This window comes from Plasmodium brasilianum, chromosome 12, assembly GCF_023973825.1.
Source record: "Plasmodium brasilianum strain Bolivian I chromosome 12, whole genome shotgun sequence".
Classification (NCBI taxonomy): Eukaryota; Apicomplexa; class Aconoidasida; order Haemosporida; family Plasmodiidae; genus Plasmodium; species Plasmodium brasilianum.
In genome coordinates this window covers 2,639,412-2,655,269 of record NC_090125.1, presented here as the reverse complement: position 1 = coordinate 2,655,269, position 15,858 = coordinate 2,639,412, and the positions used below count along the sequence as shown (strand labels likewise).

The 15,858-nt window shown below is 26.4% G+C and overlaps 5 protein-coding genes across 5 annotated transcripts in view; 4 read left to right on the top strand and 1 right to left on the bottom strand.

Annotated features, from left to right (window-relative positions):
• Nucleotides 1-2,566: 2,566 nt before the first annotated feature.
• Nucleotides 2,567-5,002, top strand: MKS88_004544 (aminopeptidase P; the record flags this gene model as incomplete). The annotated part of the gene is made up of 1 exon (XM_067217729.1): nucleotides 2,567-5,002. One exon carries the CDS (start codon nucleotides 2,567-2,569, stop codon nucleotides 5,000-5,002), a length of 2,436 nt encoding a protein of 811 aa, XP_067072128.1.
• A 2,575-nt stretch (nucleotides 5,003-7,577) lies between these two features.
• MKS88_004543 (iron-sulfur cluster assembly protein ISU) lies at nucleotides 7,578-8,063 on the top strand (the record flags this gene model as incomplete). Its single annotated transcript, XM_067217728.1, has 1 exon — nucleotides 7,578-8,063. The coding sequence occupies one exon, from the start codon at nucleotides 7,578-7,580 to the stop codon at nucleotides 8,061-8,063; it is 486 nt and encodes a 161-aa protein (XP_067072127.1).
• A 1,029-nt stretch (nucleotides 8,064-9,092) lies between these two features.
• On the bottom strand, nucleotides 9,093-9,794 carry MKS88_004542 (ribosomal protein S11; the record flags this gene model as incomplete). The annotated part of the gene is made up of 1 exon (XM_067217726.1): nucleotides 9,093-9,794. One exon carries the CDS (start codon nucleotides 9,792-9,794, stop codon nucleotides 9,093-9,095), a length of 702 nt encoding a protein of 233 aa, XP_067072126.1.
• A 2,431-nt stretch (nucleotides 9,795-12,225) lies between these two features.
• Nucleotides 12,226-13,668, top strand: MKS88_004541 (6-phosphogluconate dehydrogenase; the record flags this gene model as incomplete). Its single annotated transcript, XM_067217725.1, has 1 exon — nucleotides 12,226-13,668. One exon carries the CDS (start codon nucleotides 12,226-12,228, stop codon nucleotides 13,666-13,668), a length of 1,443 nt encoding a protein of 480 aa, XP_067072125.1.
• Nucleotides 13,669-15,705: 2,037 nt separating this feature from the next.
• The window catches only part of MKS88_004540 (uncharacterized protein), a gene marked incomplete at both ends in the record, with an annotated part of 666 nt that continues 513 nt past the window's right edge, over nucleotides 15,706-15,858 (top strand). Inside the window, one exon of the mRNA XM_067217724.1 lies at nucleotides 15,706-15,858. This exon is cut by the window's right edge and continues 513 nt beyond it. Within this exon, the coding sequence (XP_067072124.1) occupies nucleotides 15,706-15,858 (153 nt within the window).

The window sequence follows — 15,858 nt, the reverse complement described above, 5'->3', positions numbered from 1 at the left end:
CTATTTCACCAATAATTGTATAATCTACATGTGAAAAATTGTACATGTGTAAAATATGGGAAAATAGAGAAGTTTTCATTTTTTAATGTAGCTCGTTTATTATTTTTATTTTGTACAGTATCTTATTTTTCATATGTTCAAAGGTAATAACATGCTTGCAAATTGGGTAATTTCAAAAAAACAAAAATTTTATTATATATACATACATATATACATACATACATGCATACATACATGCGTACATACATGCATACATACATGCGTACATACATGCATACATACATGCATACATACATACATACATACATAAGTATGTATGTTGTTCTTTATCTCTCTTATATATAAGAAAGCTGTAAAAAGAAATATAACATTAACTTATCGCTTAATTATTTAACACTGAACCAATTTGTTCCTAAACTCTTTTTTGCAATTTACAATGACGAATACTACATATATTATTTAAAAAAATTTATTCGATCTCTCAATTTATGACTTATATATATATGTTACTCCTTATTCCTATAAGCATCTTTTTTAAAAGGTCTATATTCACAATATATATGTATATAAACATATATTCATATTTATAAATTTCGTAAAACACTTTCAATTTTTAAAATTTTCCTTTTTCTACGTTTTTTTCATGAATGAAACCAATACTATAAAGAGCAAAGGGATTTCTTTAGCATTACTTCAAAATATGTATATAATAATATATACAATAATATAAATAATAATTCGTAAACTAATGAGTATATAATATATTATATTTATACAAAAGTATATATATATATATATATATATATATGATAATTCATATATATAGTGTACATAATATATATAAGTGATATATAATAAATGCATTTATAAACATGTATAACTGCACAAGTATATTTACATATATATATATACATATATATGCATATCTACACGTTATTATATATGTTGTATGTATATATTTTTTTTTATCCCATATATTTTGCTTCATAAATAAATATCATCATCTTTGAATTATCTTGGCCTTAAATGCACTATATGAGGAGAAATTGGGAGAAACTTCCTAGGAATTTTTAATTTTAAAAAATTTTGTTTCCGATACAGATTTAATTTTTTTTTATAATCTGCATAAGCTAGTATAATTACTCGTACATCTATTAGTACATTCATTTGTACATCTATTAGTTCAGTACATTCATGCGTACATCAATTATTACAGTACATTCATTTGTACATCTATTAGTTCAGTACATTCATGCGTACATCAATTATTATAGTACATTCATGCGTACATCAATTATTATAGTACATTCATGCGTACATCAATTATTATAGTACATTCATTTATTCATTCAATTATCCACTTTATATTTATTGTTTAAGAGTCCCACTGGAAACTTTTTCTTTTATTCATTATTCTATGCATTTTTTAGCTTTTGATTTTTTTTTTTAAGTAGAAATTAAGTTTTCATGTAAGAATTATAAAAACCTGTTTTAATAGAAAAATTTTACTGAAAAAGTTCATCATTTTCTCACCAAAAGAAAAAAAAAAAAATAGAAATATTTTGTTTTATATTTTTTAAACAGTTTTAAACTATTTTTTACTTTTTTTTTTTTTTTTTTTTACCTTTTTATATTGTTTTATATTGTGTTACATTATTTTATTATATATATATATATATATATATGTATGTATGTATGTATATATGTATGTATAAGTACATTAGAAAAAAAAGGAATATTTGTGAATATTATATTAATTGTAAATCTACAATACATAATATTATTATTTTTGATCTTGTAAATTTCTCTTTATATTGTTATAGATTATTTTTCTTTTTTATATAAAATATTTGATTAGGTACTTTTTTAGCTTCTTTTTGGGCCAACTTTTATTACCTTTGATTTGATTTTATTTTTTTTATGGATAATGTATAAACTCTTCTTTGCTTGTGGAAGTATATAATATATCAAAACTCAAAATTTACCTTTTAATTTTATTTTAATTTTAACGTCAATTTAATTTTACTCTTTTGAATTTTTCTCAAATTAAATAATACCACTAAGCAAAAAGGTGAACAAGGGGACAAGTTAATCGCAAGAACTTCTTGTGCATATGTAATTATATACCATATATTGAATATATATTTTATATATTATGTATGTACATGTTATATATATTTATATATATGTATGCATGAGGTGTTCATTTGTGCACTCTCTTAAAAATGGAATTGTAGCCAATATTTTACCATTAGTTTGCTATTTTTTTGCTATTTTTTTGCCCTTTTTTTACCATTATTTTGCCATTGTTGTGCCATATTATACCACTACTTTAGCACTGTTGTTACCATTATTGCTGCTACTATTGCTACAACTGCTATAACTATAAAAAACGCGCAGTACAAACGAGCCTTCTAAGTTTATTATATATATATATATCATATATATATGCTATTATTTTTTTCATTTTTTTTCATTATTTTTCATTATTTTTCATTATTTTATATTTTTTTTTTTTTTTGTAAACATGCGTTTAAATGCGTTTGCATACACACTTTTCTCGTTAATGGTATTCCATTTAAATTTCTTATATAAAGGGAATAGGATAAATTATGTTTCTGCTTGCATAAACGTGATACGTAATTTCAGTAGTAGTAAGGCAAACAGTATAAATAATATAATTAATACAAACGGTACGAGCAGTGCGGGGTGCACCAACAGTACTAACAGTACGAACAGTGCGAACAGTGCGAACAGTACAAATAACTTCTCAAATGACTTTAACAACAGAGATAATAATTTTGATCTGAGTAATCAAGAAAAGATAAGTGGCAATTTTTTTAAACAGAAATTTCGTAAAATAATTGAGCAGAGTAACAAATATTTAAGCGAAGAAAAGAAAGATCATACTGGCGAAGAATTATACACAATGAACAGTAGTAGTAACAACGATAACACAATGATGAAACCATATATGGAAAGATTAAACGAGTTAAAAAAGATTATGAAGGAAAAGAAGATTGACATGTACATATTAATAAATAATGATGAGCACAATTCAGAGATAATAAATGATAAAGATAAAAAAATATATTATTTAAGTAATTATAGTGGAGCTGATGGAATTTTAATAATAACACAAGAACAGAATATATTGTATGTTAATACATTGTACGAATTACAAGCACAAAATGAAATAGATCACTCTGTATTTACACTTAAAATTAGTAGAATAACAAATAAAGAGGAGATATTTGAAACCATATCTTCTCTAAAATTTAATAATGTTGCTTTTGATGGAAAATGTACTAGTGTTTCCTTTTACGAAAAATTAAAGACTAAAGTAGAAGATACTTATCCAGATAAAACTATTGAAGAGAAAGTTATTTATGAAAAGGATTCCATTGATGATATCACAAATAGAGATAACTTAATAAACTTTTTAATTTTAGAAAAATCATTAGTAGAAATAAAAATTCCGCATGATACGGGTGATAAAAGTATATATATTCATGAAAGAAAATTCAATGGTGCGTGTGCAGGAGAAAAAATTGAAAAATTAAGACAACATTTTGCCTTTGATAATAAAGTAGTAGATAAATTATTTATATCTGAATTGGATGAAATAGCATACATTTTAAACTTACGTGGATATGATTACAAATATTCTCCCTTGTTTTATTCATATCTTTATTTTGAATTTAACCGGGAAAATAGCGATTTTGATAAAATTATTTTGTTTACGACATCGAAGAATTTAACTCCTGGAGCTATTAGACATCTAAATACCATTCATGTTACTGTTATGGAATACGAAACAGTTGTTGAGTATTTGAGAGATAATGTATCATCAAAGACGAAGCTTAACAAGGGTGATAGTAATAATGATTCTGCTACGTCCACTGCTCTAACGGCCAACAGTAACAGTAGTGTTGTTGTAACAGGTTCACAGCTGAATAGCAGAAGGAACAGTACGGAAGAGAAAACTTACGAAATATCGTTGAGTCCATTTATCAATTTAATTATATATATGCTTTTTGATAAGGAAAAAATATTGCTTCAAAAATCTGCAATTGTGGATATGAAGGCTGTGAAGAATGATGTCGAAATTGATAACATGAAAGAAGCACATGTGTTAGATGCTTTAGCATTGTTACAATTTTTTCACTGGTGTGATGAAAAAAGAAAAACGAAAGAGTTATTTAATGAAACCGAAATTTCTTTAAAAAATCAAATAGATCATTTTAGATCAACAAAACAAAACTTTTTATTCCCATCCTTTACAACTATATCAGCGATAGGATCAAATGCTGCTGTTATTCATTATGAATGTACAGAAGCGACAAATACAAAAATTTCACCAAGTATTTATTTACTAGATTCAGGAGGACAATATTTACATGGTACGACAGATGTAACTAGAACCACTCATTTTGGTGAACCCACAGCAGAAGAAAAGAGAATCTACACGTTAGTATTAAAAGGACATTTACATTTAAGAAAGGTTATCTTTACTAATTATACGAATTCAATGGCACTAGACTTTTTAGCAAGAGAAAATTTGTTTAAACATTATTTTGACTATAATCATGGTACAGGGCATGGGGTTGGTTTATTTTTGAATGTTCATGAAGGAGGTTGTTCCATATCACCAGCTGCTGGTACACCATTAAAACCTTCTATGGTCCTTTCTAACGAACCGGGATATTATATGGAAAATAAATTTGGTGTTAGAATTGAAAATATGCAATATGTTATTAGTAAAAAAAGAACAGATAATAATTTAGAATTTCTGTCCTTTGAAGATTTAACCCTTTATCCATATGAAAAAAAATTATTAGATTTTTCTATCCTAACTACTGATGAAATAAGAGATATCAATGAATATCATGAAACTATTAGAAAAACGCTCATGCCAATTTTGAAAAAAAATCCAACAGTATATGGACAAGCAATAGAAAAGTACCTAATAGAAATTACCGATCCAATTAAAATCAATTAGTTCACCATTGTCTTTTTCGGCCATCTGATTTCCCATTTTGTATATTTTTTTTTATCGATTTATATTTGTGCACATTATAGTTTTTATTATTTTTTTTTTTATTTTTTTTTAAATCGACATATGTAGTATATATATATATATCTGTACATTTAAGAATTTTTTTTTTTTTCATTCGACTTATATAATAGTATATATATATATATATATGCATATAGCTTTGATTTTTTTTTTTATTTTTTTTTATTTTTATGTTCCAAAGTGAGAAAGTATAAAAGGAAGTAGGTGTAGTGTGTCTTTACTAGAAATGCGTCTATGTACATGTTTGTGTTATATATATATGTATACGTTTATTCAATACACCCAGAAATACAATTTATGCGTATATTTACAACATTTGTTATTTATACTTGTGTGCGATTATACCCCTGTGTGGCTTTATAAATTATAACGGTAGGTGCCATATTACGCAGAAACTGCATGGAAAATATTCCATTATTCATATGCATAAATGTACCATATACACGTTTACACGTATATATTTTTTTAGAAGACATTTTTTTTGTATGTCATACCTTTCTTTTAAAAGCTTATATAGCGTGCATGCAAACAACTGATATATTTAAGGTGCACAATACCATTTAAGCAATATTTTTAAGCGAATATATATTTTTTCTTCCATTTTCGAAGAGGCATATTGTTTATATAATGAACACTGGGGTGGAGGACGAAACGAACTAATAGTATAAATGCACTCCTTTTGGAAAACAATATTTTTAAAACAAAAATGAAAAAGAAATATTTTATTATTTTTTGTACATGTGTGGGAAATTTTCTTTTTTTCTTGGCCATTTCTTTTTTGGCGTGTGGAAAAAAAACAAGTGGTAAAAAATGCCATAATTTGACACATCGTGATACAACATTAATAAATGCATAAAATGCACATGCTATGAAAAAAAAAAAAAAAAAGTAATAAAATTGTACAAGAAAAATTTGTATTTTAATTCCCCAATTTGCAAGTAAAAACACACAAAGTGTTAAAAGAATAATATTGCTAAATAGAAAAAAAATGAAACGCATAATAAAAAAGCTGATATTTTTGATATGGTTTTATTGGTCATATCACAAACCATTACACATATAAGCGAAAAGAAAACAGAAGCAGCAGCTCGCAAAACTTTATATAAAAAAGTTCATTGTATTTTTAAAACAATAGATATATATAAATGCAAAACTAAGAGGAAATAAAAAAGGTGATCATGAAAGACCAAAATTTTCGTTCTTATTTTTATAAACATTTTTTCTCTATATATTTTTATTCAAATATCAATTCTTTCTTTCCTTTAACATTAACTGTTCAGGAAAAATTTAAGAGAAAATATTCGTTACGTAAATAAAAGCAAAAAGCAAAACCCTTTTTTAAAAAAATATACAATATTTTTAGACAAAAAAAAAAAAAAAAAAAAAAATTAGTGTCCTTGCATGTATATATATATATATGTCCATATGCATATTTAAATGCTCTCACAGCATTATTAATTTTCAGAAAAAAAGTGAAAATTTTTGTTTTTGTTTTTTTTTTACTATAAATAATGATGTTATTATATTATATACCCCCGTATCGTGCTATGGCATAAAATTTTATAACAATTTTACTTAATTTTGTTGGATCATTTTATAAAACCAAAAAGATTTTGACGTGTTTAATTAATATATATTTCAATAATATATTTTTTTATATAATTTTTCAAGAAATTTAATTTAATTTAATTGACAATTGATTATTAAGCGCTACTGGCTCACTCCATTTTACATTATACCATGTTTATTATATTTTTTTATGCATATATATAATAAATATACGCATATAATACTGGTACAAAACATACTAACATTTATGTTGTACGTACAATTGTTTTTACTACATCATTTATGTACAAATTTTCTGAAGCATCCAATTGACTTTGTTAATTTATTTTTCATTTTTTCCGTACAAAAATAAATATAAAAAACGTTATAGTTACCAAAAAATTTGGTTTTCATTATATATATATATATATATATACAATATTCTATGCAATGCAACATTCATTCATTTGCATTTAAATTTTTTTTTTATCAAATTATCACTCATATTACAATTAAAATATATTTTACTTTTAATTATTTTTTGTTTTACTTCAAACATTTAAAAGCGTAAATTTATAACGTTTTACCGCAAATTTATTTTTTTTTAATATTCGTACCTTTTTTTTTTTTTTTTTTTTGTGATTATTTTGTTTATTTATGAAATGTTCATATTTTTTACGTTAACAAGAAGCAAAAAAAAAAAAAAAAAAACTTAACAGTTCAGGTGTATGTGAATTTTTTACCGTATTAAGTGAAAGCTACTTAGTTTACATTTTAAAATATATGTAGCATAGTTTTGTACATATAAATATATACTTTATATACTTTATATACCCATGTATATATATATAAATACGTGCATACGTTAATACAAATTAATGCAGATGAATGGAAACTTTTGCTATTTTGCTGCTTTAACACGTATATTTACATTACAAGTTATAAAAAAATGAGCAGTAAAATTTTTTCTTTGTTTTGTAAAAGGAATGGGGGATCATTATATGGAAGGTTTTTAAATGCAAATAGTACGAATAACTGTTGTTACGTAAATACACGGGGATATAGTGATAATGTAAAAGATCATTTCCATAAACCAAGAAATGTTGGTTCTTTTGACAAAAATGAAAAGAATATCGGTACATCCATAGTTGGGAAGGCATCCTGTGGAGACGTTATAAAATTGCAATTAAAAATTGAAGACAATGTAATCAAAGACGCGCGTTTTATGGCATTTGGTTGTGGCTCGGCTATTGCTAGTAGTTCATATGCAACAGAATTAATAAAAGGAAAAACGATTGACGAAGCCTTAAAAATTAAAAATAATGATATAGCCTCCCACTTGAGTTTACCACCTGTCAAAATCCACTGTAGCTTATTAGCTGAAGATGCAATAAAACATGCTATTAAAAATTACAGAGAAAAAGTAATAAGCTGATATATAAATATATTTAAGGAACATATATTTTTTTTTTTTTATATGACAGGGTCTAAATCGTATTACAACTATATTTAATTTTTGCACACGTAGGCAGCTAGATATTGTTAACAAAATAACACGCTTTTTTTTTTTTCTTTTTTTTTTTTTCATTACATATTTAGCTTTTTTTTAATATGATATCCCAATGTTATGACCTTATATTATTTCACACTTAAAAAATACATTCCTCAATTTCCTACATTTTTAAATGAGAAGGAAATATAAAATTATATTAAAATAAATACCATATATTAACAGTACAAAATATGTGTAATAGTATGTTTTTTCCTTTTTCTATTTAATTCGACAAATTGAAAGCGATGTGTCAAATATTTATTGGTTATTTGGTCATTATTGTACGAATTCTACATATTGCTGTTTGTTTCTTGGAAATGCCCCTACAACAAATAAGTCATTAAGGGGCATTTTTTTTATTTAACTACTTTTTTATGTACAACATATAAAAAATATTTGCAACTATACATACATATGTAAAAGCAGATATATATACATATATATATATATATATATTTTTACGTATACCTCCTTTTACGTCATTTTTTATCATTTTTTTTATGCATATAATATTTTAATAAGACGTTTAAAAAGTAAGACTTTATAAAATTAATATTCAAAAAACTTTTTTAAAAATTTAAAACATGTGTATCATAAATTTTTGACAGCAAAATTGTAAAAAACAACGAGGCTAGAGTGACTTTTAAAAAAAATTAGCAGGAACTTATAATACATTTAAAAGAAGAAAAAAAGGAAAAAGAAACAGTATAATTTTGCTCTACTTTTGAATATATATTTCATTATAATAAGTTCCTGGCTGAGCAGCATAATAAATGATGAAATAGTTCTTCGTAGGTATATCAATAAAAACAAACGCAAAATGGTTATGCACAAATATGTGCGTATATATATGTACACATGCGCACTCGCGGGTGATGCATGTCCTGGCTGATAAAAAATACCCCATTACCTTTAAACACGTCTTCTTTTCCTTGGCTTGGATGCATTTAATCCACATTTTGGTAATCTAGGTTCATGTATAATCTGAGTAATATTTAAGTTATTAGCATACATTGCTTGTAAAACAGTTTCAACTCTCATAATTCTTCTAAATTTTATATCAATTGAAAAAATTCCAAGTCTTCTACATTTTTTAGCTATATTTTCTCCAATCCTATAAGCACATCTTTCACTTTGCTGTAATGATTTTGTAAATCCAACATTACCAGCAAAGGAACCAAATATGGTTTTGTAATTTTTACTTTTGTTTATAACTTGAATATGTACATTATTTTTCGATGTTGTAATAACAGCTCGAAAGGAATCAGTTGGTTCTATTATTAAGTTATTCTTATCTCTATCTATATTATGAAATTCTTCTCTATCCCCAAATAATTTATATCTTCTTTTATGACCTTGACAATTTTTAAGAGTCTCTCTTGTAATATTTTTTTTTTTTTTATCTTGTTTTTTCACCACATCCTTCAAATTTGTTATCGCTTTTACTGCTTCATCTGACAAGGTTGTATACCATTTAAATGTGTTACTACTTACTTTTGCTAAGCCCATTGAACATGTGGTTCCACATTTCTTTATCTTATTGCAGTCCGCTAATATATCACAATTATTCCTTAAAAAAATATCTTTTCTGATCAGAGTCATAACTTTTAACATCATATAAATTTGTTATAAAAAAATACCATACGAAAAATAAAAATTGGTGTAATAAATGACCTTCTTATTTTCCTGTAACAATTTCATTATTAAGTGTGCGTAGCTCATATTCACCTGTATACATATATGTATTTAACTATTTATGCACGTATAATGGGCACGCACAAATGTATATGTGTGTATGTATCATATACGATAAAAAAATAAAAAAGGTATAATTCGTTCATACATCCTTAACGGTGAGCTCAGTGAAGTCTTATATAATGTGCATCAGCTTTTATGTATATATGCATTGTATATATACGTATACACATATTTGTTTTTGATACTTATCCCTTTTTAAAAACTAGTTTTTACATGCACTACACTTTTGCAGTTATAACTTCCTTACCTCTTACCTTACTATTGGATTATTTTCCTCTGATACATTTTTAATCTTATCTAATAAATTTTTTTTTTTTTTTTTTTTTCTTGTCCCCTCTCTTTTTACATATACATTCAAAGCACATAAAACTTCATCTATGATCTTTACTTTTTCTATTGCAAAAACAAAATGTACATACTAATATGTTAATACATAAAAAATAAACGAAATGAGCCCCTTTTCTATTTTTACGTGTAGATGGTAAGCAATGATTTGCTTCTTCGTAAAATGGGTACTTCGACTAGACTATTGTGCAAACGTATATTATGGGTATATATGTACATATATACATGAATATATTTACGCTTCTATAAATTCATGTGCACAGTAAGGTTGTATTATACATGTGGCTGTGGGGAGTCATTATGATAAAATATTATAAAAAAAAAAATAAAAATATATATGGATACAAAAGAAAATATTGGTAATTGGTACACATAAAATACCCTACGTTTTTCCCCTTTCTATACATTTTTTTATTTTATGTTTGCAAATATAAAGCAAAAAAATTCGAGTATTTTCCTATGTTATTATCATATGCTCATGATAATTATATGTCCTCTTTTAAAAACTCCCTAAGATGAGAAGTGAACATACAAGTAAACTTGCTAACATATATAGTTGCATACAAATATACGTTAGTGCATATTTAAGTACATACATACATACATAAATACATACATACATACATACATAAATACATACATACAAAAATACATACATACATACATACATACATACATACATACATACATACATACATACATACATACATACATACATACATACAATACATACATTCATACAATACATACATTCATACATATGCACTATAATCTCCAACATAAGCTAGGCTTAAAATAATATTGATATGAAACGAGTCAAATGCACTATTACGTGCATAGTTCAATATGCACTTTTATATGTTTGATTAAACGTTTTAATGGGCGTATTTCTGAGCACGCAATAATAGTATTACCAAGGTTTATCAGTGCAGGTATTTTTAAAAGCCCTGCTGAAAGAGCACTAAAATTAATGCTAAACAGCAGCTAAAATCAATACTAAACAAGGACTTAATGCTGAAAGGCCATTAAAATAATAGATAAACCTGACATCGAGCACTTCATGTAATAAATACGTGCAATTAATTTTGTTGAGAAAAATATTTTACTCCAAATCGCGGCAGTTAAAAATATTTACTTGTAGATCACCTTCGATATTACAAAAAAAAAAAAAAAAAAAAAAAGTAGAAGGAAAGATACATTTTAATGAATTCTATATAATTCAAAATTAATTAACAAAATTTTTTAATTAAAAGTATTGAAGCTACTATTGGTAAAAAATTGCTGACAGTTGAAGTATATATATATATATATTTTTTTTTTTTTTCCCCGCTCAAATATAGAAGCAGCAGTAATGAGGAAGATATAACTCCCCGTATATGAAAATAGAACTGCGATAGTTCCCTATGCACAAGTTTTTCAGCATACGTACAAATATATACGCATATACACGTATATATATGTAAATATGTGCAAGCTCATACATGTGAAATATTCGTATTTACGTATATTCATATAAGTATGCGTACATGTATATAGGGGCACGTGCAAAGGGACCATCTGGATCTTTTTTCCTATATTAAGGAGTAGATCTAAGCACATAAAATTATAAGCTTTTTCACAGGAACATATATGCTATATTAACACATAAATTAGCATAGATATTCCCCGTATATACTTTATTGTAAGAAGATATTGTTTTCCTTGATTTTTATCAACTTCACTTGCACGTGGAGATTGAAAAGCGCTTGTTCCGATATTTCCCAAATATTCGCAAACGTTCGGCGTTTACGCATATAGTTATATATACAAATAAAGCTATACGTGCATACATTTGTGTACGTACATACGCAGCTATACGTACACATTTAGCTGTTCCCTCACGCGCATATACATATATATATATATATATATATATCCATTCTTGACCCCTTTTTGGTACCAAATGGCGGGTGTGTGCGACATTGGGCTGGTGGGGTTAGCCGTGATGGGTCAGAACCTGAGTCTGAATATAGCGAGCAAAGGATTCAAAATAGGGGTGTACAATAGAACATACGCAAGGACGGAAGTAACTTTGAAAAGGGCAAAGGAAGAAAATTTAGTTATTTATGGATACAAAACATTAGAAGAATTGGTAAATAGTTTAAAAAAACCCAAAAAAATTATATTATTAATAAAAGCAGGACCAGCAGTGGATGAAAATATAAAAAATATTTTGAACTTTTTTGAGAAGGGGGATATAATTATTGATGGTGGAAATGAATGGTATTTAAATTCAGAGAGAAGAATAAAATTATGTACAGAAAAACAAGTAGAATATTTAGCTATGGGTGTTAGTGGAGGTGAAGCAGGAGCAAGATATGGTTGTTCTTTTATGCCAGGTGGTTCAAAATATGCATATGACTGTGTTCAGGATATTTTAGAAAAATGTTCAGCAAAAGTAGGAACCTCCCCTTGTGTTACTTATATAGGACCCGGATCATCAGGAAATTATGTCAAGATGATACATAATGGTATTGAGTATGGGGATATGCAATTAATATCTGAGAGTTATTATCTTATGAAACATATTTTAAAATATGATAATAAAAAATCATCAGACGTTTTTAAAAAATGGAATGAAGGTATTTTAAATTCATATTTAATAGAAATAACCTCCAAAATTCTTAATAAAAAAGATAACTTAACAGATAACTATTTAGTAGATGTAATTTTAGATATTGCAGGAGCGAAAGGAACGGGAAAATGGACTATGCTTGAATCCATTGAAAGAGGTATACCTTGTCCAACCATATGTGCTGCTCTTGATTCTCGTAATATAAGTGCATTCAAAGAATTAAGAACAAAAGCAGATACATATTTTAGCACTGTATCGAAGGTAAATAATTTAAATGGAGATAATAACTTAAATAGTAATGACCTAATGAACAATTTTGAAAATGACTTACTAAACGCCTTATACTGTTGTAAGATAATCTCCTACACACAAGGTTTATTCCTATTAAGACAAGTCTCGCGTGAAATGAAGTGGAATTTAGATTTAGGTGAAATTTCTAGAATATGGAGAGGTGGTTGTATCATTAGAGCAGTTTTTTTAGATCGTATAACTAAGGCATATAAAAATAATAACAGCTTAGAATTATTATTTTTAGATGACGAATTTGCTGAAGAAATGAAAAACAAATTACCTTCTTTAAAAAAAGTTGTTCATATCTCTACCATGTGTTCCATTCCTATCCCTGCAATCTCAGCTAGTCTAGCATATTTCCAAATGATCACTTCGAAGGATTTACCCTTAAATTTGGTACAGGCACAGAGGGATTACTTTGGCTCTCACACATATAAGAGAATCGATCGTGAAGGGGATTACCACACAGTGTGGGATTGATGCGATATACCCAAAATACGAGTTGCTCATTATGCTCCATTTAATATCGTTACATATGTGAATACGTCATTGCTTGTAAAAAATGTTTTGGCATTCTTCATTTAATGCTCGCATATTTATTGAAAACAAATTCTTTTGTTAGTATGCTAGCCAAAATCACTCTAAAAGTGTCAGTAGAACGGCTCAGGAATTATTGCAAACGAGTTGTATTGTCTATATGAGTTGTACTTTTCAAGCAAGGGTATTTGTTTCAAACGTTGATTTTGATTGAGACCATATGAACTCAAATGTAAAGGGGAAAATGCATACGCACATATATTTATGTACATACATATACATACATATATATACGTACACATGTATATATAAGTATGCATAGATGCACGTATTTATATATGTACGTACTTAAGTATATATGTGTGCAAATCTCCAAGCAATATCGCGATAAACGTATGCATGTGTAAAGACCCTTTTTGCGCATTTTAGAAGTCATGTGAAAGAATAACAACACATCGCGCACTATTTATTTAGTGTTATGTTTCTTACGTTCTTAAATAATTCAAAATGTGTTAATTATTTTTTATTTTTAAAAATGGCATATACATACATCATGATGCATACATGTGGAGCTATTCATATATTCATCTTGCACATTTTTTTTGCTTATTCATTTATGCGTAAGATATGCCTTAGGCAGTCAGCACACTTTTCAGCAAAGTGCACATGTAATAATTTAAATTTCATTTTTTACCATTAATGATGTATAATTAATGAAGCACAGATAATAACTCAAAAATATTAACACGCAGTTAACAACATATACATCTGTGATATCCGTGTGCACTTTTCTTGAAAATAAAGCCCGGACATTTCCCCATTTATTATTTTTGCAAAAATGTAACACGTTCTACTTACATACATACAAGTATCAATTTTCATATTATCATAAAATATTATTCATAATGTAGAGAATGTTATAAAACATAACTCGCTTTAAAAATGTGTAAATGATTTGTTTTTCCCATTAACAAGATGCATAAAACATTGGTATGCTTTTTGAAAAATGCAACATTATGCAATACCATAAATAAAAAAAAAAGGGCGTTCTTAATATGTTCAACAAAATAGGGATCATTTTTTTTTTTTTTTTTCTTTTCTGGACATAAATTATACATCCAAAAATTGTCCATTATAAGACATAAAAAGAAATAATGTCCAAAAAAAAAAAAAAAAAAATACGAATAACCGTGTAATACAATTGTGTACGTTGAAGTAAAATAATACGTAATATGACAAAATGAAAATTCATAGCTTCGAATGTTTAAAAAAAAGTCCGTATTTCTTTTTTCTTTTTTTTTTATTATTAAATAACGCAAAAAAATGCGTATGCGATACGTTGGTACTTTTCAAATCGTATAATACATACATGAATGGAAAAAAAAAAAAAATTATAAATATAAATATATAAATATATATATATATATATATTATATATTATATACACTTGTACGCATATGCACGCACATCCTCGCTACTTCAATGATGAACCGTTAGAAAGAAATGTGAAATGCTCCTATATTTCTAGCATGTCCAATGTTGTTTACAAAAAATTTATAAAATTTGTTAATTGTTCGTTTTTGTTTTAACATGTTAGAAGTTAATTAGTTTTGTTAGACATTCTGTAATTTTTTCAAAGATTTGTGAAAAATAAAAACAAAAAAAAAAAAAAAAAAAAAATACATATTAGTATGCATTCTTGCGCAATTGTCTTTTTTATTTTTTAATTTTTTTTTTTTTTTTACTTTTTCTGTTGTAGTTTTATATATATAGTTGTTTTATTCTTGAAATATGGTAACTCATTTGTCCTTATCCCCGCATCATTTTATCTGATTTTATTTACGTTACAATAATTTTTCCATCCGTTTTCTTCTCATCTTTTCTTTTTTTTTTCTTTCCTTTCCTTTCCCCTTCTTTCTCATTACTGTTCTGTCTTCCCAATTCTTCCTTTTTTTTTTTTTTTTTCCTAACATTTGCAAAATGGATAATTTGCTGTATTACGTCCTGTTGCAGAACAACAGCATCCAACCTATAATTGTAAGACAACCATCGGCTGTAATTATCCATACTCAACCAAAACTACCTGTCACTTTGGACTTACCACCGCAGAATATTATTTTAAAGAGTGAAGAT